A 25,641-nucleotide genomic window follows, 5' to 3' on the forward strand; every position below is an offset into this window, starting at 1 on the left:
ATCACACAGTCATGTGTTTAGAGGAAATAATTTAAGAAAAACACTGGACGACCAATAGTTTTTGTTCAGTGCAAGAACCATGCAGTTTGTCTGATGTGTAAAGAAAGTGTGGAGGTTTTCAAAGAAAATAATCTGTGTCGTCAGGGTCCCAACTTGGGCCCCCCATCGCAGTCTGGAGCAATAATGTGGCCCCCAGAGAAAAAAAAACCTTGATGACCCCTGATTTAAAGCATCAAATGTAATGATTTTGATAAAGGATTTAGTTGATTTTAAAGGATTCAAATGATTTCTTAATTTTCCTTGCTGTTTTTGTGTATTTCGTTTAATGAAATTTGAGCATGTTAACTCAAATTAAATGCACTAAAAATAAGTCTGAGGCATTTCAGCAGGTCTCAAACCGTGAAGAAAAGTACTTTTTACTTTTCAGGTCAGTTAAAAAATGTAGTGGAGTAGAAAGTAGTAAAAGTAAAAAACTATCCACTGTAAAATTTGTTTTCGTATTGTGTGAAAAATCCCTCAGTCGTCCAGGTAGAATCCATGACAAAGGAGAAATTCAGTATTGTACTTTTACTTTTGTACTTTGTTATCTTCCACCATGATAGTATTGTCATAAACATATAGAAGTAATTATATATATCTGTGATCATTGTGTTTTTGATCAGTAAAGACAATAATACTTCAAAAATTGTATTAATGATATAAATATGTGGTGCTTATGCATTGTGTAGGGATCTGTTAAAGGTTGTATAGAGGATTTTCCAAGGATCGAGAAATCCAGCGACTGTTTGTCCTTTTTCAAATGTTGCGCATGCGTGAAACCACCCCCCCTCCCCTACAGCTCCTACGTAGAAACGCCTCCTCCCGCCTCCTCCTTACGCCAGAAACAGGTTTGTTTACAGCCGGTGAACTGCACATGACTTGTAAACAACTAACTACAGTGTTGGTTAGGCAAGACGGAGAAGTGAGGAGCGGGGGGAGGGGGGGCGCGGACATTTCGTTATCGGACGAGAAGTGAGGAGCAGGGAGAAGAGTGGAGCAGGGAGAGAGGAGAGGAGAGAGGAGAGAGGAGAGGGGAGCGGTGCGCGGAGATTCCGTGCCCGGAGAAGTGAGGAGCAGGGGGAAGAGCGGAACGGGCAGCGGGGAGAGGAGCAGGAAAGGGGTGCAGAGAAGGTTGCGCGGAGATTCAGTGCGAATGAACTAGCTACAACACGCAGCAGCAAGCGGACATAGGATATCGCTTTCGTGTCCTGAAAAACGTTTGTCTAGCTCTTGGAAATAAAGTACGTTTTCATAATAAGCAGAAGTTTCCTGTCCAGGAGTAATTTTGTGGACCAGTGTGTCAGTCTTTAGACCCTGCGTCTGCTTCAGTCGCGCCATCGCTGGAATGAATCTCCAAGAATCACCTTAGTTTGGCTTCGCTGCTTTTCCCCTTGTCTTCTTCTTTCAGTGACCTCAAAAACAGACTTTCTTTTGCGGCTAACTGCTCCTGGATTCTTGTCGCCATTGCAACAAACTTTGTGCGAACTGCGAGGAAGATATAGGTCAAAAAAAGCCGCTAAGAACTGTTGCGTTGGTGAAGTAAACAGCGTCTGTGCGTCTTGCGTCTGTGGACTGCGTGACAGGCGTACGTAAACCACGTACCGGCAGCGCACAGGCAAGTCAGTTACGCTAGAAACTTAGGGAGTTTGATTGACAGCCTGTCAGCTCACAGATAACGAGGCAGTGTCGTTATCTATTGGCAAATGTTTAGCCCCACCACGTCCAGAGTTGATGAATTTTTATTCTCTTTTTTTTGGTCATCATAATTACAAGGCTACTGCACCTCTATAATGCTATCATTGACAACTTGAAACAAAAAAAAATCCTCCATACAACCTTTAAGTTCTTGTCTCCGTGGAGATGTTATTCTTTTGTGTGGAATGTTTCACAGGTGATGGACCCCAAATCAAAAAGGTACACAGTGAACATTTAATATTACACAGTTGGATGTGTGTAATCAGAGTGACCATGATCAGAAAGTAATGAGATGCTTTTGTGGTTTACATGTAATTTTAATAATATAACTCCACAAATCTGACATTCAACCATTGGTAATTCAGAATATTTTTGAGTCCATAGTTTTGGTTGTGTCCTCGTGTTTTTGGATTCACGAGGCCACTTCTTCGGAGAGGCGGTGGATGTTGGAGAGGGTGAGCTGAGCGTCGTAGGTCGGGTAAAACCGTCTGGAGCGAAGCCACAAACGCCCAAACACTCCAGTGATCAACAGCAACACAACCAGCAACCCCGCAAGGACAAACGTCTCCACCGGGGGCACTGCGCTGGAGTCTGAACACAAGAGAGAAAAGGAATTACAATCAGGCCCGTTGACAGAAATTTGGGGGCCCAGGGCAAGAAGCCTCACATGGGCCCCCCTCTAATATAAATAAATAGGAAGAGGGTCCAGTACTGGGGCCAGAAAATCCCTAAAGTCTATTCTTACAATCTTTCTCTGACAAGCATTGTAATTCACAGTAAAAAGTGAAGTGTTCAAATTGACTCTCACAGAATCAATTTGAACATTTTCTCAGTGTTTACATGAGTCCAGTTTGTTCTAGAGTTAATTTAATATTTTTGGAAATGTCCATCAACAAGCTGCTCAAACAGAAGGAGAAGAAGAACGAATAGACGGAGGAGTGAAGCGATGGAACGGAAGACGAGAGCGAGAGAAAGTCACATTTGGAAAAAAAGAGAGCGAGAGAGAGCTCTGAACCGAAGCCGTCCGCTCAGCCCGCCCTTGAGCAAGACGAGCACTTTTGTTTGACCCTTAAGTTTAGTTTCCCACCACCTCTTTGACATTTCACATGTTTCTTCATAATTTGGTCTGAGCATGCAGCCTCTAAGTGAAGGTTCCGTGATCCCTTTAAAGCTGCACAGTGTAACTTTTCTCATAGTTATTATGAAGTAACACTGGACCAAAGTTCCGTTTAACCCTGAAATCAAGAGTTATATTTACGTTTTGAGAGTAAACAGGTAACACTTTGTAGGGTTAACCTGATTTAGCTAAATAACACACAGAGGTGTTTTATTTTCACACTTTATTTGAGTTAATTTAGGATGAAATTCTGTACAAAACTGGTTCAAACTGGTTTTCTCTCACGGGAGTTTGAAGTGGTGGTGGGAGGAGCCAAATTAACACTAAGGGAAGTTGAATTAACTTCAACCATATCAACTCTGTGAATAACCCCAACTCGACCTCCTTTGAACTTTCAAATAGTTAAAATAACACTTTTTTTGGTTAAAAACAACTCTGAAATTTAACCCTCCAGTTTTTGCTGAGTAGAAAAGCACCGATTCAGCCTTTTCTGTTTCGATACCAACGTCGATATTTTGGCTTTAAGTATCTGCCGAATATTTAGCGATATCAGAGGAAAGACTGAAAACATCATTTATTTTCTGCACGGTGTACTGTAAACAAATATATAAGCATGTGTTTTACAACAGTTTTGATCATTTAATGTAACTACAGAAGAACTTTGAAAAAATATTACAAGGTGTTTGAGGCGTACATTGTCCAGTAAATCATTTTATTACACCATTTTATGGACCTAAATGGGATATCGATCTTGGAACTGATATTTGATCCATCAAAATATTCAGTCTCAGAGCCAATATACAATAGCAGTATTTTATCGGTGCATCCTGCATTGGAAAAGTGGTTAAATTAGTGTTTCAAGACAAGATTTGGTTTTTCACATGTCAGAGAGTATTAACATTTGAGAAAAGACTGAAACATGAACTCAGAAACTGAAACAAGAATCCCATGTATTTCAGAACAGCAGGTTTTTACAGAGTAAGACCTCATGGAGACACAGGGACATTCAACTTTCTGCAGAAAATGTTTTGTCATCCTATTTATGGACATCTTTTGTGATTTGACAATTGTGATCATTGCAATTTAAACATTATTGTAATTAAATTTAAGTATAAAATGACTATATTCTCTATGTATATTTAAGATGCAACCATTACTCATAGATTGTATATATATATATATATATATATATATATATATATATATATATATATATATATATATATATATATATATATATATATATATATATATATATATAAATGGATATACCTTCATTTTGTTTGTTTGTTTGTTTGTTTAGGAAGGTACAACAAAACAAGTTGGAATTCACTGGATACTGTGACAGATTGTGACAGCAGGTTTCTGTACATGAAGCAGGTTTCTGTACATGAAGCAGGTTTCTGTACATGAAGCAGGTTTCTGTACATGAAGCAGGTTTCTGTACATGAAGGGTTATGGCCACTGCTGTTTCATGTACACGAGACAGAGTTATGAATTATACATATGACTTTATCTATGTTCTGCCGTTCATAATGTTCAAGTGACAAGAGTAAATGAAGAATGTGACGGTGAATCAGACACTTCTTTGTGTACGGTTTATCATCTGTTTTAAATATTACAAATGTATTTGTGATTTTTGAAACCAAGGTTCAGTTCACAGTGCACATTTTAAACATGTCCAAGAACATTCACGTTTGAGAGAAGAGTGAAATCTCAACTCATAAACTAAAAGAAGAATCCCATGTGTTTCAGAACATGTTTGTAGACGTCTGAAGTACAGGGTGAGCAGCTCTGACTCACAATAAAACCCATGGAGACTCAGGGACATTGTGTGATATAAAGAATTAAGCCCCAGAACATGAATCCTTCATATTTATGTTTGAGAGAATTTAGATCTAAAAAATACAAGACTGTGATTCATTGAGGTAATAAAATAATGTGTTTTACAATTTTTGCTGAAATGTCAGGGTCTTGCTGAGACCACTGCTAAAAACATGCAGGTGATGTGTCCTCTACAGAAATGTTACACACTGCTGCTTTAAGAGAAACAAAGTAATAAAAGAAAGATAAGAACAATATTTAGGGGGAGGGGAAATGTTTATTTCTTTTTTTTAATCATTAGACTTGTTGCGTTGTGTCTCTGTGAGTCGGTGTGATCCTCGTTTGGTTCGTGGGAGAAAAGGAGTCGCAGGTTTCATCTGAACAGTTTTTGAAATGGAAACACTTCAACTTCCATTCAGCGTTTTGACTCTTAAAATGAGCTCTGGATGGAAGTGAAACATCTCAATTTCAAAAGTGTCCAGTGACCTTTGACCCCTCTCTACCACACGAGTGACTCTTAAAGGACACAGGGGGCGCTGTCTAACAGACCCTCTTCTTGGGCTTGTCCCACTGTGGAAAGAGCCGAGCCAGAACAGTTCTGGGCCGGTTCCTGAAGGCGCTGAGATGAAAGTTCAGATGTTTCATGGCGTCCTTCTGGAAGTCTGTGGGATCCGGTCCCAGAGCCATGACCAGGAGCTTGGAGGCAGAGCCGTATTCATGGATCAGGTCTCTGGCTCCAGCTTTGCCCAGCTTCTTGATGTTTTTGGGTTTGATGTGAACTTCAGCTGGGACAATAAACTGGTCCAGAGCCTTCTCCAGAATCTGCACTAAAGCATCGTGGTGGGACCTCAGTTTGGAGGGCAGCTTTTGTAGCAGTTTTGTCACCAGAGCGTGGATCACCAGGCTTTCCACTGAGCCCAGGGTCTGTGAGGCCTGAGGAGCTGCAGGGGGCTCTGGAGCTGAGGCTGGACTTTCTGGCTCCAACTTCTCACACTCTTCTTCTACTGTTATGTTCTCTGCTGTGTGGAACTGCACCTCCTCTGGGTTTGTCTCGTCTGCAGTTTGGAGGTGATTTTGGACCTCCATCAGTGTCTCTGTGTTCTCAGGGGTTTGGTCTTCTTGAATTTGTGGCTCAGTTGGACTGAGGTCTTCCACAGAGCTGATGTCCAGCTGCTCTGGAGTCTGGTTATTTTCAGGAGATTCGTTGTTAGTTGAGCTGTTGTCAAACATACAGAGCAGCTCTTCCTCCTCAGGACTTTGTTGACTGAGTCCAGTTTCTCCTGGTGTTGGACACTCTACTTCCTCTGAAGTCTCTAGGGTCTCTGCCTCCTCTGGACTCTTGGAGATGTCCAGAGACTGGGTCTCATTTAGTACCTCCAGGATTTCAGCGTCCATTGGACTGGGAGTCTCAAGTGTCTTTGACTGCTCTTCATCCTGGGTCTCGGTTTGAATTTGCAGATCCTCTGGACCTTTGTGGAACTCACCCAGAGTTTGGCGTTCCTCGGAGCAGTCACTTGAAACAGGCTCAGGGTTTATAAAAACCTGAGCCTCTTCGGCAGGTTCATGAGAGCTGTGTCTGTGGCTCTCTTCTGATGTCTCTTCTGACACATCATCACTGTCTGAGCTGTTCAGTGGCTGCTCCTCCTGATTGTCCTGAGCTGTGGTTTGTGGAATGTGGTTCTCCTCTTGGTTCTCCTGGTCTAGAGTTTCCTTTGGAGCCTCTGGACTCATGGTCATATTCAAAAGAGTCTCACAGTGTTCAGGAGATTTGTCGGCAACTGAACTGTTGTGCAACATACAGAGGAGCTCTTCCTCCTGAGGACTTTGCTGTGTCAGTCCAGTTTCTCCTGACGTTGGACCCTCTGCATCGTCTGGAGTGTCTAGTGTCTTTGCCTCGTCTTGGATCTTGTCCTCCTCTGGACTCATGGAGTTGTCCCTCTCCTCTGAAGTGAATTCCTCAGGTTTCTCCAGGGGAAGGTCAAGGAGGAGTAGTGAGGTGGACGCGTTCGTCTTGGCCTCCTTTTTTGTGCGTCCAGAGCCAGAGGCGGTGAACTGGTCCAGGGTCACCTCCATAGTGAACACCCAGCTGCTGTTCACCAGCTCCCCACTCACCAGGCGGTACTCAGCGACCTTCTGTCTGCGGATCATCTGCAGCTCAGACAGGTGCGTGGTGGGATCCTTCTCCAGATGGAAGTCCGGAGAGATGTGAGCAGGCAGAGCTCTGGTCTGCTCCTCCAGAGTGTTCTCTGGTTGAGGAGCAGGTTCAGCTGAGGTTTGAGGAGCAGGTTCTGTTGTGGTGAGAGGAGCAGGTTCAGTTGTGGTGAGAGGAGCAGGTTCAGTTGTGGTGAGAGGAGCAGGTTCTGCTGAGGTTTGAGGAGCATGTTCTGTTGTGGGGTGAGGAGCAGGTTCAGCTGAGGTTTGAGGAGCAGGTTCAGTTGTGGGGTGAGGAGCAGGTTCAGCTGTGGGGTGAGGAGCAGGTGGGATCAGCTCCTCCTCTGGGACTGTGTATCCCATCATCTGGAGCAGAACTGCAGCCGCTCTCCTCCTGGCCTCCTTCTTGGAGCCCCCTTTGCCCACCGCAGTGTGCTGGTCCACGGACACCTCCATGGAGAAGGTCCAGTGGGTGTGGGTCACCGCGCCCTCCAGCAGGCGGTACTGGGCGGGCGGGTGTTTGCGGGCCATGAGCAGCTCGGACAGGCGAGTGCAGGGGTCTTTGTTCAGACCAAAGTCTGGATGGCAGTGGGGCGGGAGGTGGGCGTAGCTGTTGGTGTAGCTGTAGCCATAAGCGCCACTGTGGTTCCTCTGATACGTCTCCACTATGTTTGTCACCATGACACAGGCCCTGGTCTTCACCTCTCTCTTGTTGGGACCTTGCGTTTCTGCCCAGAAGGGCCCGACCGAAGCTCGGACGGTGAAGACGGGGCGGGGGTGAGGCGCCGTGGTGGACTCGATGAATTTGACGGGCAAACCCAGGCCCTGTGCCAGGCTGTACAGACGTTTGAAGGGGGGCATGGAGCCGTTGGTCGACATGAGGGAGATGTGTGCGGACATGGCGGTCGACAGAGTAAAGTGTTTGCTGAAGTGTCTCGTTCTGAGATGTGTCTTCTACAAAGGTTTGGTTCGAAGTGAAGAAATCTGAGCTGATCTCCCACTTACACAAGACAAACTGTGATGTCACAAAGTCCAGTGATGTTCCACAGAATCTCCATGGAGACGGCAGATCTCCATGGAGACGGCAGATCTCCATGGAGATCCACAACATGCAACATTCCGGAATGCAACATTGGAATAAAATACATTTTACTGTAAATCCAAACAAATATTTAACTTGAAAACATATGAAATATACTGCATATATAAATGAAATATACAGTAATTACAATAAAAAAAGTGGGGTGAGTGAATTTACATATCGCAGTCGTACCACCTGATCTTGTCTGATGTGTGAAGTTCAGCAGGGATGAGTCTGGCTCATCATTGTTCATTGTTGTTTGCTGTTATATTCCCATTATTTAGTTTTACTAAAACAAATAACAACGTCTTTCACTTTGACTTTCCTGAACAGAATGAATACAGACTTTCAGTCGTTGCTGTTTCATACACACATTTGCCTCATTTCTTCCTTTTAACTCTGCTCCAAACCAATGTTTCTTTGAGTCGTCAAGTCTTTTCCTGACAGGATCAAATCTCAAATTGAAATAAACCTGACTAAGTCATTATCCCAAATTATTCAGTGGAGTGTGACTGTGAGAATGAATAATGCACCAAATCCTGAAGTGATTCTGAATGTTTAGAAAAGCACTGAACAGGATTGAAGCATCATTATAAATAATAAAAACACAAACTTGTATTGGGCTTCCCGCCTTCGTCCAGGAGGCGTCTGATTGGTCCGTAGGAGACAGTGTGAGACAGAGGGATGTCTCTCCTCAGCCTCATCAGCCCGTCCTCACTCGAGCAGTTCTGTTCACAGGGGGGTAAAAGGATTTCTTAATAATGTTTAAAGTTGCACTATTTAACTTTTCCAGCGATGGAACTTTCGGCTCTTTTATAGGATTCGAATCTTTTGGATAATTTCATTTCATATTAATATTTATTTTAATATTTATATGAGACAAGTCAATAACAACAAACCAAGGCTCAGATCTGTTTAAAATGGTTCAAACTGAGAGTACAAGTGTCTTTACCATAGACTGTAAGTAGAACTAGACACAACTAACACGAAGTTTGCTTTTCCGGCTCCTTCTGACTCTGGCTCCCCTGGACTTACATTACAATACTGTCGTCCCTCTCTCTGTGACTGCTGCTGTGAAGCTCTAGCCTGATTCATCAGAGAGTTTCACTTCATAGAAACTGTCTGACCTTGCAGCATTAGGATTTGTTCACTCGACAGTAGGCGGGTACTTTTTTTAATGATATTTAACTGATATATTAAGCTTTTCCCAAATCCCGTAGGAAGAAGGAAAATAACATCTTTCCCACTGATAAAATTCACCCAACATTCTCTTTGTTCCATCTTTAAATCTTAATCTTGTGAATCATTCCCAACACAGAATGTCTGTCTTCATCTACATCCATCTTGACGTTTTGTTTATTGTTGTTCTGTTCCAAAAAAAGGGATCCAGACAGACCCGATGAGTTTGACGTCATGGCTTCACAGCTCACAGCTGATTGACCAGCCTACAACTTCTGGGGTTCTTGGGTAACACTTTATAATAACTACACCTTATTTAGCCTTAATAAAGCATGAACAAAGACTTAATTAATAATGATTCACGCTTAGTAACTACTTAATTCCTACCTGAATTAGCACTTAATTCGCCTGTGCTGTAAATAGTTACTCATAAGTATTTCTTACTTAATTACTCATGAACTAACCATTTGTGTGTGCATTTGTAAATGTATATTTAAGTACAAATTTGAGCATTTATTAATGATTAGTAAGCCAGGAGAGAATGATTTACTAATAATACATTACTGTTGCTCTGGAATTTGACCAACCTTAACAAATGCTTAATAAACATAATTAGTCTTCACTTTAGAAAAGCTCTCAGAAAGACTTAACTAACAGATAACAGCTGCCTGAATGATCATTGCATTGCATTATTAGTAAATCATTCTCTCATAGCTTATTAATCATTAATAAATGCTCAAATGTGAACTTAAATATACATTTGTAAACATGCAAATGGTTAGTTCATGAGTAATTAAGAAGTATTGAGTAACTATTTACAGCACAGGTAAATTAAGTGCAAATTAAGTGCTAATTCAGGTAGTAATTAAGTAATAATCATTATTAATTCAGTCTTTGTTCATGCTTTATTTGGCTAAATAAGGTGTGGTTATTATAAAGTGTTACCGCTTCTTGTAAACTGTCTAGTTTATTCTGATTCCTGATCTAGTCTCTGGAAATGAGAAATGAAATTGAGCGGAGGCACTAGGTGGTGCGAGCCTGGCTAGTGAGCCTTGTCATTTTGGTCTTAAAATTTTTAACCTGCTCTACATTTTCCCGGTGTTTGTATTTTGCTATTTTGTCCTTTAATAAATTCCTGTTCCAAATATGGACCTGGCTCCAAATTCGCTCTTATATCACTCGCTTAGTCCACTTCTTTATACAGTCTGTGATGTTTACTGCTTGAAATTACACAAAATAGAAAAGTTACACTACAATAATTACAATTTTAAAAACAAACTGATATTATGAAGCCAAATGTTTTTTGTTTTTTTTGTTTGTTTTTTTTGCTCAAATCTCTCACTCATGTTGCCTGCTTTGTGTCTGCGCTGTTTTTACTTGTGGTGGAGCGTAGAGTGTAAAAATAGAAAAACAGAAATTTTATTCTGTCAACTGGACAAAAGTTTTAGAGTGAAGACGTTTCGCAGCTCGTCTAAGCAGTGTTGGTTTAGGCTTGTTGTTTCCTTACCAATGTTGGTATCTTCATTTTCCTTACCATTGTTGGTGTCTTTATGTATTATTGTAATACAGTTCTGTTAACTAACCAAACTATAACAGTGACTCTTTGTCTGCACTTGTAAATAGTATGTATAGTTTAATCTAAAATGTGTGAAAAATGTGAAAGAAAGCTCGTTGTGTTAGATTAGAAGAGGGGAGTGGGATTACATACATTTTCTTCTTCCCACTCATTTCTGGGCCAATTTTTAATTTTTATTTATTTTTTGTTGTTGTTATTTCTGCTATGATTTCATTAATGTTATGTGTTCATTATAAAAGAATGTACACTTCTTACTTGCCCAAAATAAATACATAAATTAAATCAATCAATTAATCTGGTGAGATTTTTTTTCCAAGTGTTTACATTAGATTTACATTAGTATAAGACAAAAAAGGGTTACGGGTTGGTGAGTTACATCTCTTACAGTTCCTAAAAACACTAGTAGAATGGAATCAAACATTTTGAATCAAATAAAAAAAAATTGTGAAACCAAAACTGGAAACGGAATTGCGAAGTTTATTAGTAATTATATTAAAATCTCATTTTATCTCATTCTTGTGGACCCAATCTCATATCTCGTCTCGTTTTATGGAAATTGTGTCTCGTCTCATTTCTACTTTTCAATAATCGATAAGCAGTAACTCTTTACCGATGTTCTGATCTGGATTGGTCCTGACCCAGTAGTGGCAGGGCGTCTGTGTGAAGCCCATTATAACGTGCTCAAATGTCTGTTTAACATAACAAGGTTAAGTTGAAACTCCTCAGAGACTCAGATCTTATATTAGCAGCGACTTAGCACATTGCTGAGTTGTGTGGGTCAGACGGTGTTTAGGGTCAGTCTATATTTAGTTCATTCAGCTGTACACAATAGAGCTCTGGCCTGTACAGTCAATAAGAACGTCCTTTTTATAGCTCCGTGGTCTACACTGGACTTAATGAGACCCCAGAGAGACTCCAGGTTCAGGATGAGGACTTGAACTTGACTTTGCACAGCCCACTTTGGCATATCTGCTCTAATACGCAAGCTTTAAAGGTGCATTGTGTAACTTTTCTGGTGGAAGGTCCGTCAAATGGGGTGCACCAAGAAAAAAACACTTCGAAAATATAGACATTTCTTTTATACACATAATTGGAACTAAGGACAAAGCTTGAAACATTTTGACATCAGAAAAGATTTTGTTTTTCAGAGTACCGTCAGATCTAAACCTGGACTTTATCACGTCTACATTAAAGACTGAAGTAGGTCAAAAATGAGACTAAACCAGGTCTAAAATTAGATCATGCTGAGGTAGGTCTATATCAGGAGTGTCAAACATACGACCCGGGGGCCAGATTAAAGGTCTTGGAGGGCCGGATCTGGCTGATTTTCTACTAAAATATTTTAATTATATTTTCTATTAAAATCTTGTTCATTTTCTGTGGTGTTTATCACAGCAGCGTCTCTGTACGTGGCCCCTCCCACCAGAGCAGCACAAATGAAGACTTGTCTCTTTCCAAACGCTCTTAAAGGACGATCGTTTTGACTGTTGACCGTGACACCCTCATCAACAAAATGTCCAACATGAGAAAAGTGGAGCCGAGTTCAGGATTTTACAAGAAAAATTGACTTATTCCTATTTGCAAACAAGTTCATGTTAAAACATTGTTTTGAAATTACATTTTTCTTAAAGTTTCAGGTTGTTCATAATGTTATAATATTTTGTAAAAGAAAGAGTTCATCAATCAAAAAAGATTTGTGTTTCTCTGCACAAATATTTGAATTTATTGCTATTTTTGGAGTTTATGTCATGAGTTTTCTGATCCGGACCTTTGGGATCAAAGTTGGTTGGATACGACCCCCAGACCAAAATGAATTTGACGCCCCTGATCTACATGATTAACCCAGAGGAAGACAAAAACATGAATAAATGTATCTCAAACTACAGAGGGTCTCTTATACCACCACATAACCCATTAAAGGTGCATTGTGTAACTTTTCTGGTGGAGGGTCCATCAATGGAGACCAAACCAGAACACGTTACAGGTCAGATCTGTGGAGAGATCAGTCAGAACGCCTAATGTTTTTCTAGGTGTTTTTGAGCTTAAAAAAAAAAAAACACCTGTAATTGAATAAATGTGAAGTAGAACTCTTTAATGTCACACAGTGGAACATTCTAAGCAGAGTAATGACATCTCCATAGAAACAAGCAGGTGAGGGACCCCACACAGAAAAGTGACATAGTGCACCTTGATAATATGATAATAATTGGACATAAAATGGCTTGTTGTGTCCATCACCTTGTCCACATTATAATGTGAGGATATTTGGAGTGTCATGTGACTCACAGGTTGACACAGAGCTGCTCCGCTGTGGCAGATCTGAACATTACAGTGGAGAAAGACGTTTGTGTAGGACCTCCCCACAAACTTAAACATCTGGATCCTGAACAGAGCCTCTGGGCCCAGACCGTTCTTCAGCACCGTCAGGGTCTGGTCTGAGGACAGCACCGGGCAGCTGTGGGACAGAGGACCAGAGTTACTATAGAACAGGTTTAATATATGAAAGTCTTTGTATCACCTACAGGAGAATATCCAAACTATCAGCTGCTGTGTGAACCTGTCAGGGCTGTTGTTCTATCAAAACTTTATGCTCATTATTACTAAACCCAGATACTGTACTCATTTGGTATTGATAACAATCATGTAAAAAGACAAAATGAAACTTTTTTCTAAACTAGTGCAAGACCATAGTGTAATATTAAAATAAAAAATAATTATTTCCCAAGGCAATGAAATTCTACTGTTGTAACAATATAACTTATTCAGTTTGGAACTAAAAAGTAATCTACACGACTAAAGTACTGCAAACGGATTCATTAGGACTGGAGTCACATGACCTGCTGCAGTCACATGACCTGCTGCAGTCACATGACCTGCTGCAGTCACATGACCTGCTGCAGTCACATGACCTGCTGCAGTCACATGACCTCTGGAGGAGTGGGTTCATGTCTCAGAGTTCAGAGAAACAAACTCTCTGATTTCACATTTCAACATCAAAGTCAGACAGCTGAGAGTGAGGAAACAGCACCCAGACACACACACACACACACACACACGCACACACACAACACACACACACACACACACACACACACACACACACACACACACGCACACACAACACACACACACACGCACACGCGCACACACACGCACACACACAAACACACACACACACACGCACGCACACACACACACACACACACACACACACAACACACAACACACACACACACGCACACACGCACACGCACACACACACACACACACACACGCGCACACACACAACACACACAACACACACACACACACACGCACACGCGCACACACACACACACACACACACACACACACGCACACACGCACACACACGCACACACACAACACACACACACACACACGCACACACACACACACACACACACACACACACAACACACACACACACACACACACGCACACACGCACACACACACACACACACACACGCGCACACACACAACACACACAACACACACACACACACACACGCACACGCGCACACACACACACACACACACACACACACACACACACACACACACACACGCACGCACACACACAACACACACAACACACACACACACACACACACGCGCACACACACACACACACACACACCCACATACACATTTAGGTCTTTAGCTCTGGGGCAGTCCTTTTATCCTTTTAGCACTAGCATTATTATTATGCTGCTGTAGAGTGTTTTGTGTTCTGTTCGTTCTCCACAGTGATGGAAAGAATAAAATGTATTTAGTTACAGTGTACTGAATACCTGCAGTAAAATGTAACCTGCTCCATTACACAGTCCAATCAGAGTACTGCGTTCTGAATACTCCAGTACACAGAGTTGCATTATATTATATTGTGTGTATATATATATATATATATGTATATATATATATATATATATATATATATATATATATATATATATATATATATATATATATATATATATATATATATATAATAAAATTGTATATTATAGCCAAAGAGATAAAAAAAACTTTATGTGACTTGCTCTAATAAGAGAAGGAAAAATCTCTCTCTCACTCACACACACACGCACACACACACACGCACACGCTCACGCGCACGCACACACACACACACACACAGCTGTGTTTCTATTTTCTCACACTAACACACTTCGAAGCCAAATTGCGTGGTCAAATAGTGTCATGTGATCCTCTGATTTGAAATCACATTCTGAAGCTCCAAATGAATGAGCAACAGTACCAGCAGAATACAGTTAGTCACTTTAATTTTCTGTATGTGTATTTTTGGTTCATGTATTTCGTTTCTTCCCAACACTGTTTATCAGTGACCCAAACATGGAGGAGGAGTGTTTCTGCTCAGATATTTACAAATGTATTTTGGCTTGTGTTAAAGTGGACAGTGACTGCAGTTTGATCATGATCAGTGTAAATAATATTACTTTCTTAGAATGGTGCGGTTTGAACCGGCCTCCGTCTGGTTAGAGGGCAAAGACTCACCTGTCCCTGATGAAGCTGTACTGGACGTTGCTGTAGGGGTCACTGGTGGGAGTGGCCCAGCACCTGTCCAGCCTCAGCATCAGGTGAGCAGGAATCTACAACACACACAGGTTTAGAGTTACACTTTATTATTCACCTGTCTACATGTGAAAGCTCAAAATACTCTGTTCCACCTTGTGATGTCATGTAGTGGCAAGGCAAGTTTATTTGAATAGCACAATTTGTACACAAAATATTTAAAGTGCTTTACAGAATAAGAAAGACATTCAAAGACCAGAGCCACAGGTTAGAGTCAGGACCTGAGCTGCAGAGTTCTGGATGTTCTGCTGCATCTCAGAGCTCGTGGTGGTAGTTTTAGTGTGGTAGTTTTAAGAGCTACCTTTTATTCAGTAGAGAATGGCAATTCCAGTGCTGAAATTATCCACTTGACATCACAAGGTGGAACAGAGTGTTTTCTGTTCGAGAGAACTCAATCTAAATGTGCAGGGATTGTGTGTTAAACGTGAATGAAACAAAACACAACTCCAGGTCTGTTTGTGATGAAGAAACTACCGTATTTTCCTCACTATTAGTCACTCTGGATTATAAGGCGCACTGTCATTAAATGGTCTATTTTCAATTTTTTTTCACAAATAAACCGCGTGGGACTTTAAATGAAACCCAACAGTGTGATGGGTGAGTGTTTTGTTTGTTTGTTCGTTCACGGTGACTCTGGAGTTGTTCAGTTGTGGCGTGTAGGGAGGGTGCTGTCTGGGACCAACGGATTGTCTGCGTGTTCACAGTGAAGCGGCACATTGCACTCGCTTTTTCGATTCGTTCCTCCGTTCCTGTTCCTCGTCGGCGTGGAGTGATGAGTGCGGTCGCTGTCTGCTCCGTGTGTGTTTGTGTGTTCTGTGGGTGGTGTGGCTTTGTAGTTTACTGAAGTGGTGCTGGACGTGCTGGATTGGTGTCTAGGGCGCTCTGGATTGTGGGGCATGCAGTCGTTTTTTTTGATGGAGCTGGAGGTTTATCCCTATGGTGTGGAAAATACGAAGCATTATGACAGATCAGAACTGTAATCTGGGTGCTCTTGTCTGTTCTAGTCCTGGTTTGGTCCCAGTTTTGATGAGGTGTGTGTGAATGCATAAGTAGTTTGGTTCAGTTCTAGTTTATTCCTGGTTTAGTCCTGATCTGATCAAGGGTTTAGTTCTGGTATAGTTTAGGTATAGTCCTGATTTATCCTGGTTTAGTTTTTGTTTAGTCCAGGTTTAAATCTGGTTTAATCCTGGTCTAGTGCTGGTTTAATCCAGATTTAGTTCGGGTTTAGTCCATGAATCATTCCTGGAGAACTGCACAACGACTTCATTTGATCTTAAGGTCAAAAACTCATTAAAGGTGCATTGTGTAACTTTTCAGAAGGGTCTGTCAAATGTTTTTCTCCATGGAGATGTTGTTGCGTTGTGTGGAATGTTTCACAGTGTGGCATTAAACCTTTCATGAGACCAAACCAGACCAAGTTACAGGTACAAGCACCAGCCATAGTAAAAAACAAAATAAAGTTCTGCGGGGTGAACGAGGTTTTGAAATGGGTCTAATTTTACTGCAGAGTCACACGGAGCCTGCACCATGACAGAGAACATTCCAGAATCCACGATTGCACCAGGTTGTGTAACTCAGGCTTAAGTTAGCCGCTCCCAGAATAGCCAGAGCAGTACTAGTATCTGTACTGTGTTTGTACTGAGGGGTCCAAATGGGTCAGAGAAACATCAGCGTGACTCACTAGCACATGTTCACTTGACTTAGGCTGCGTTCAGACTGCAGCTTGAAGTGACCCAAATCCGATTTTTTTGGCTTCTATGTTCCTGTATCTGATCTTTTAATGACAGTCTGAACCACACAGATCAGATTTTTTCAAATGTGACCCAGGACACTTGGATATGTGCTCCTGAAACCGATACATATCTGATCTTTTGACATGTGACTTCAGTGTGAACGGCCAAAGTGCATTCATCCACCTACACGTTATCAACAAGACACAAACGTCACTATTCTGCACTGAAGTAGGAGAAAATTGTTAATGAACTCGGTGTCACTGAAGTGAAGCACATCACCACTCACCACTCTTGGCTCCGTCTCCACATCCACATGTTCCTTTCAACAGATGTCGCTGCCGTTGTCCCACAAAACACCACGACCAAAAACCTCGTCCTTCTCCTTCTCAATCTCCTCTTTAAAACAAGTAAGTTGTTCATGTTCTGGCTCCGGTACGAGAGGAACGCCAGGTGCTCAATGCTGCGTCCATGTTTGGACAACTGTTTGGACGTAAACACAGAACACGCTCGCTGTGGTTGACGTCATCGTGTCTCCAGTGTCACATGTGGGACACTTTTGGGCTGTTTAATGTTCACACAGGGGATCACATACAAGTCACATTTAACTGGAAATGTGAACGACCTCGCAAAAACATCGGATTTCACAAAAAAATCGGAATTGACCATTAAGCCCTGCAGTCTGAACGTAGCCTTAGACAGCTAATTATCATGATGTATAAGAACTACTACTACTACTACTTCTATTACTACTATTACTACTACTACTAGTTTCAGTTTGTAAGTACATGGACACAGGAAAAGCCAGTAGTTAATATGATCTATAGACGTCCATGTGTTTGAATGTGACGTGTTCTGTTGTTCTGTACCATAAAGACTTTGACGTAGATGTTGTCCTCCAGGGTGAGCGAGGGCACTGTGGTCCACTGGTCCTGGAACATCTCGTCTTTAAACAGAAGCATCGACACTGAGAAGTTTCCATCCTCCGTGTTCAGAGTGATGGTCCTGAGGGACAAATACAGTCACACTTGTATATTTATAAAGATATAAAGATATAGTTTTAGGAGGAGGCTGTTGGATTTTTCATCCTCTATGTTCAGAGAGATCGTCCTGAGAAACCCTCAGGGACAAATGAGACACAAGTAAAATGAAAATGGCCCTAAAGTGTTTCAGTTTTTGAGAAAGAGAGAGCTGATGCTTTGACAAGATGATATGGTAGTCCTGGTTCAGTCCTGGTTTAGTCCTGGTTTAGTCCTGGTTTAGTCCTGGTTCAGTCCTGGTTTAGTCCTGGTTTAGTCCTGGTTTAGTCCTGGTTTAGTCCTGGTTCAGTCCTGCTTTAATCTTGGTTCTTACCTCCTTCCACTTGTATCATGTTCTCTCCATTGGGCTTCTGGACCATGTTTAGTCCTGGTTTAGTCCTGGTTTAGTCCTGGTTTAGTCCTGGTTCAGTCCTGGTTTAATCTTGGTTCTTACCTCCTTCCACTTGTATCATGTTCTCTCCATTGGGCTTCTGGACCATGTTTAGTCCTGGTTTAGTCCTGGTTTAGTCCTGGTTCAGTCCTGGTTTAATCTTGGTTCTTACCTCCTTCCACTTGTATCATGTTCTCTCCATTGGGCTTCTGGACCATGTTTAGTCCTGGTTTAGTCCTGGTTTAGTCCTGGTTCAGTCCTGGTTTAATCTTGGTTCTTACCTCCTTCCACTTGTATCATGTTCTCTCCATTGGGCTTCTGGACCATGTTTAGTCCTGATTTAGCCCTGGTTCAGTCATGTTTAGGCGTTCTTCAGTCCTGATTCAGTCCTGGTTTAGTCCTGGTTTAGTCCTGGTTTAGTCCTGGTTCTTACCTGACATCCACTCGTATCATGTTCTCTCCGTTGGGCTTCTGGACCATGTTTAGTCCTGATTTAGCCCTGGTTCAGTCATGTTTAGGCGTTCTTCAGTCCTGATTCAGTCCTGGTTTAGTCCTGGTTTAGTCCTGGTTTAGTCCTGGTTCTTACCTGACATCCACTCGTATCATGTTCTCTCCGTTGGGCTGCTGGACCATGTAGTTGACCGGGTAACGACACACAAACGTGATGTTGATGTAGTTCCTGGTGATGACCTCAGAGTGATTGTTGTGGATCGTGTTGATGAACATGATGTGGCTGTCGTCTGAGGTCTGACACCATCCAGAACATGAAACAGAGAACAGAAACATGAGACAGTGAAACACTTGCAGATTAAAGATATAAAAGTGTTAAAAGCCTGTGTAATGATCCTGTCAAATACTCTGGATGGAGTTTTAAAAGTCGACAGAGGTAAAAATGAACTAAGTTTGAAAGTTTGCAGACTCTGCTGCAGAACTGAATGAGGAGTGTCCCAAAACTGCAGCTTTAAAACCACCAGAGTCAAGTGTGTGTGGGAGCACAGTGTGTGTCTGGAGCTGTGGATGTGCAGCAGTGATCTGAGGTATGATGAACTTTTACCAATGAAACATTTGTACATGAACAATAACTGGTGTGTGTTGTGTGTGTGTGTGTGTGTGTGTGGACAGAGGAACACTTCACCAGGAGGAAAGTGCAGAGATGGAGTAAAAGTTGTGACAAAGAGGAGGCTGTGTGATAAATGCTTGAGTTTTTGATGCAGAGTCAGTGATTGGGAGGACTGTAGTCTTAACCAAAAAGCTTTTTCAATATAGAAAACCTGTTCTTAGTTTCATAGGCTTCAGTAAACAGACTCTTGATGTGCCTTTAAATGACACTGTGACTAAATGTAAAGACTTTAAATGACATTAGTTTAGTACCAGATGTTCACTACTGTCATATTCTCATATTTGACTGAAAAGTAATGTTAACTTTGTTAGAGCTTAGTTTAGACCTGGTATATTTAACATACTCTTTAAGTTTTTAGAATGTGGAATATTCCATGTAAAGCACTAACATCTCTGTAGAGAAAGGAAGTTTTTAAACCTTCCACCAGAAAAATTACATAATGCTCCTTTAAAAGCTCCAAAAGGTCAAGTTTACATAATCCAGAGTCTTTCAAAGCCTTGAAACTCGATGTGAACTGTCCCACTCCTCTGTCTTTAAGGTTAACAGTGTTTTTAACAGCTGCTTACAGTAAATGATGTGAAGTGCTCCATAGGTTAGCTCTGACGCAGATTAAAAACCATAAAACATGCTCCAGAGAAGAGAGGGGGGCCCGGCCGAGCACACAGGGGGGAAAGGTGCGCTGTTTTGGGCTAGAATAATGTCCCACAGCCCATAGAGCCTGGAGCTCCTTTACTACCTCTGAGTAAATACAGCAGTACTATGAGAAGTGCTGAAAGGTTAGTGCACAGGTCGACAGGAAAAGTCCTCACATTCGATTTTCAGACTATGTTTTAAAACACTCAGGTCACAGTGTGTATTTCTGAGAAAAGACTGAAACCTGAACTTTCAATTAACAATCTCATGGATTTAAGAACATGTTTGTAGAGAACTAAAGCAGGACTAAAACAGGACTAAATCAGGACTAAAGCAGGACTAAAACAGGACTAAAACAGGACTAAAACAGGACTAAATCAGGACTAAAGCAGGACTAAATCAGGACTAAAGCAGGACTAAAACAGGACTAAACCAGGACTAAATCAGGACTAAACCAGGACTAAATCAGGACTAAAGCAGGACTAAAACAGGACTAAACCAGGACTAAATCAGGACTAAACCAGGACTAAATCAGGACTAAAGCAGGACTAAAACAGGACTAAAACAGGACTAAACCAGGACTAAATCAGGACTAAAGCAGGACTAAATCAGGTTAAAACAAACACAGCAAAAAGTGGAGTGTTCAAATTGACTCTCACAGAATCAGTTTGAACATTTTCATTTTTATATTAATGTTTTGAGAGTAAACAGATAACACTTTGTAGAGTTATCTTGATTTAGCAAAACAACACACAGAGGTGTTTTATTTTGACACTTTATTTGAGTTAATTTAAGATGGTGGGAGGAGCCAAATTAACACTAGTGGAAGTTGAATGAACACTAGCACTAACATTCACTTCAACCACATCAACTCTGGCAAATAACCCCAACTCCAACACACATTTAAATGTTCAAATAGTTCAAATGACACTTTGTGTCTTAAAAACAACTCTGAAATATGAATATGCACTCTTACATTTGGAGACAGAGCTGTCTCTGTCATTGTCTGTGGACAATGAGTGTGTTACTCCAGATGTTTTTTCAGAGCTCAACGAGATAAAACCCTTCAGAACAGCACCATGAAGAATTTTGAAAAGTAAACAAATATTTGCATATATCATCATCAAAATGTAATAAATTGTATATTGCAAGAATAGAACAGTGGTGATATGTCACGAATCTTAACCTCATATTTATACAATTCTGCAGGTCTCAAGGCTGTTTTGCACCTGTGACCAGCTCGTCATTGGACATGATGGTCCATGTATCAGCTCTATTCACTTATCACAAACCAGGAAGACGTTTGGCAACTTGACAACTTCCGGTGTAGTTCCAGACACTGGACTCGACCGACTGTGATCAAACCCACTGAAGTAAATGTGATCAGTGGTAAAATGAAGACTGCAGATGTATGTGCTGTTTGGAATCATCTGAGTTTGGCCTCATCTCTTCTAATCACATGTACCAGTGCACTCAGTGTTGTGTGTCAGTGTGGAAATGATGAAAACTGAGGGATGGTTGGAATTGTTGATGAGCCTAACATAATGAAACACTACAGTGACATGGAGATGAAGAAAACTGGGACATTTCTCATTTTTCCTACATTTTGTCAGACTTACTACAGCAAACAGAGCCCAAAAGAAGTTATCACCACATGTTTCCAAACATCGTCCTAGTTTGTGACGTAAGTGTGAATAGAGCATATTTGTGTTATTGTAGGGTTTTTACCCTGAAATTTTAAAACTCCAGTTTTTGCTGTGAAGAACAACATGAAGAACCATAACTAAATCCTGACTAAACCAGGATGAACTGGACTAAAACTTGACTATCTGATTTTACAATGTGAAAACAAAGTCCAACCTGATCTGGATCTAAATTAGACTCAAATCAGGACTCAAACCAAGACCAAGCTGGAACTGCACAAGTCTACGCCATAGTCGAGCAAGTTGTGTTTTTTGGCTAAAATTTGACTCCACAGAGACACAGGGACATACAAGAACATTTAGTTATTTTTAAAGGATTTTATATTTTATACATAATTTGTAAAAACACAATATAGTTTTGAAGAATTTCAGACCCCAATCCCCAAACAGCTCAATATCCATGTTCACTCCCTCCATAACTCTTCACTACAGAGCTGAACCACCTGGATGTGACCTGCTATTGTTCTGAACCTGCTTTAAACTGTTCACAGCTCAGTGAAGCAGCGTCAGTCGGGGTCGGGGTGATGTGGCCTTCACTTGTGCTGCAGTAATTATAAGATCTAGATCAGGTTAAGGCTGAGCTGGTTAATATTTTATACTGAACAAAAGTGAAAATGTCAGACAGAGGAGGGAGTCACTGGGTCAGAGCCTACTGCCGTTCTGCTCCTGTGATCTGGACACGAATGAAACTGACCTGAGTGTGTGTATGTGTGTGTGTGTGTGTGTGTGTGTGTGTGTGTGTGTGTGTGTGTGTGTGTGTGTGTTTGTTCTTCATTATTGCCCAAATCAGTGACAAAGTGGAGCCTTTGAAAAAGTAACTAACGACAAACAAACTCAACAATTCTGATCTCAAAGATAATGACACATAAGACACACCACCACAGATAATACTCCCTACAACTGTACAACAACTCACCCTTATTTAACAGATAATACTCCCTACAACTGTACAACAACTCACCCTTATTTAACAGATAATACTCCCTACAACTGTACAACAACTCACCCTTATTTAACAGATAATACTCCCTACAACTGTACAACTCACCCACTGTGCCAGACTATGGTGGGACAGATAATACTCCCTACAACTGTGTAACAAGTCACCCTTAAGGAAAAGATAATACTCCCTACAACTGTACAATTTAATTTTATGTAACAGATAATACTCCCTACAACTTTATAACACTCACCCTTATGGAACAGAAAATCTGTAGAGAGGTAACCTGACTTTTTATATTTTTGTTGGAATTTAAACTAATTGAATACTAGAAAAGTTACATAATGTATGTTTAAAATAAAATGCAGTAACAGTGAATCGTACTAATAATGCAGAATAACATTTAAACTGAATGGTGAACGGTGACATGTACCTGACATAAAACACATTCCAGGGTTTGAGTCGTTCTGATCTAAAACCTCGTAACACGGCGACAGGGGGCGGAGCTTAGACCACAGCCTTTTGTTCAAAAACATATTAACCTTTTAGTCACTTTACAAGGACGCGCTGCATTCCTCTGCTCACACGAGGGCACCTGGGGAAACTTTCAGATTTGAATCAAGAAAACACTGTTAAAAAAATAAATAAATGGATATCAGTTTGATTTTGATTTATGAGATATGAAGTACACATGTTCCAATCAAATACAGCTTTTATGCTATGGTGTGTGTGGTATATATGTTTTTTACAGGGACATTGCACAACAAAACATGAACCAAAACAAAAGTCACAGGAAAGATGCTGGTGCAGGTTATAGTGGGGATGTTCATTTACAGTATGATCCCTGAACAGTTTGCTGGAAATACTAAAAGTACTGATTCAGTGTATAGAGATAAACTGACCAAAAAGAATGAAAAAATGATTAAACCAGATATTAGAACTTAGGGTTACAGTGTTGAAATCCTATTCTAAAAACAACATACAGCAGATATGCAACCACATGCAACCACATACAACCACATGCAACCACATGTAAACACATGCAGCCATTCCACTCTGTATCAAGGCCCAACATCTGCACACACACACACACACACACACACACACACACACACACACACACACACACACACACACACACACACACACACACACACACACACACACACACACACACACACACACACACACACACACACACACACACACACACACACACACACACACACACACACACACACACACACACACACACACACACACACACACACACACACACACACACACACACACACACACACACACACACACACACACACACACACACACACACACACACACACACACACACACACACACACACACACACACACACACACACACACACACACACACACACACACACACACACACACACACACACACACACACACACAGCACACACGCACACACACACACACACACACACACACACACACACACACACACACACACACACACACACACACACACACACACACACACACACACACACACACACACACACACACACACACACACACACACACACACACACACACACACACACACACACACACACACACACACACACACACACACACACACACACACACACACACACACACACAAGCACACACACACACACACACACACACACACACACACACACACACACACACACACACACACACACACACACACACACACACACACTGCACACACGCACACACAACACACACACACACGCACACACACGCACACGCACACAGCACACGCACACACACACACACACACACGCACATACACACACACACACACACACACACACACACCCTCCGTTCTACTGATCATTCAAACCACACTCATCTGTAATGTGTTCAAACTTGTTTAGAGATCAGCCGCTTCTTTGTCAGATGTGCAAACATTTAAAAACCTGTGCAGGTTTCAATTTCTGTTGGCAAATGATTCCAATGATTCACAACGACAGAGATAAAAGAGGATTTGGTGAGTGAGTTCTTATATTTGGGGACAGTGCACTCTCCTCTGGACAACCAGTGTGTTACTTGAGATGTTTTTTCAGAGCTCAATGAGATAAAACCCTTCAGAGGAGGAACAGCATCATGAAGAATTTTGAAAAGCAAACAAATATTTGCATATATGATCATCAAAATGTAATAAATTGTATATTGTAAAAATAGAACAGTGGTGATACTGTCGGGGTTTCTTATCACGAATCTTAACCCCACATTTATACAATGATTCTGCAGGTCTCAAGGCTGTTTTGCACCTGTGACCAGCTCATCACTGGACACAATGGTCCATGTTTCAGCTCTATTCACTTGTCACAAACCAGGAAGACGCTTGGAAAGACGTGATAACAACTTCCGGTGTAGTTCCTGACACTGGACTCGACCGACTGTGATCAAACCCACTGAAGTAAAAGTGATCAGAGGTAAAATGAAGACTGCAGATGTATGTGCTGTTTGGAATCATCTGAGTTTGGCCTCATCTCTTCTAATCACATGTACCAGTGCACTCAGAGTTGTGTGTCAGTGGGGAAATGATGAAAACTGAGGGATGTTTGGAATTGTTGATGAGCCGAACATAACAGAACACTACAATGACATGGAGATGAAGAAAACTGGGACATTTTCAAATTTTTCCTACATTTTCTCATTTTTTCTTGATTTTGTCAGACTTACTACAGCAAACAGAACCCAAAGGAAGTTGTCATCACATGTTTCCAAACATCGCCCTGGTTTGTGACGTAAGTGTGAATAGAGCCTGTACATGTTATAATTGGTTC

The 25,641-nt window shown here is 41.3% G+C and overlaps 1 protein-coding gene across 1 annotated transcript in view; it reads right to left on the reverse strand.

Annotated features, from left to right (window-relative positions):
- Positions 1–2,146: 2,146 nt before the first annotated feature.
- Positions 2,147–25,641, reverse strand: part of si:dkeyp-110a12.4 (pancreatic secretory granule membrane major glycoprotein GP2) — a 35,595-nt gene continuing 12,100 nt past the window's right edge. The window contains exons 4-9 of the mRNA XM_055155563.1: positions 19,005–19,165; positions 17,878–18,013; positions 15,201–15,295; positions 12,949–13,117; positions 8,521–8,635; positions 2,147–2,325 (exon numbers count right to left, since the gene is read on the reverse strand). Of these exons, the coding sequence (XP_055011538.1) occupies positions 2,147–2,325; positions 8,521–8,635; positions 12,949–13,117; positions 15,201–15,295; positions 17,878–18,013; positions 19,005–19,165 (855 nt within the window). The remainder of the gene's footprint in view (positions 2,326–8,520; positions 8,636–12,948; positions 13,118–15,200; positions 15,296–17,877; positions 18,014–19,004; positions 19,166–25,641) is intronic.

Source organism: Boleophthalmus pectinirostris, unplaced genomic scaffold, assembly GCF_026225935.1.
Source record: "Boleophthalmus pectinirostris isolate CB_2022bp ecotype Guang Dong unplaced genomic scaffold, ASM2622593v1 HiC_scaffold_10, whole genome shotgun sequence".
NCBI lineage: Eukaryota > Metazoa > Chordata > Actinopteri > Gobiiformes > Gobiidae > Boleophthalmus > Boleophthalmus pectinirostris.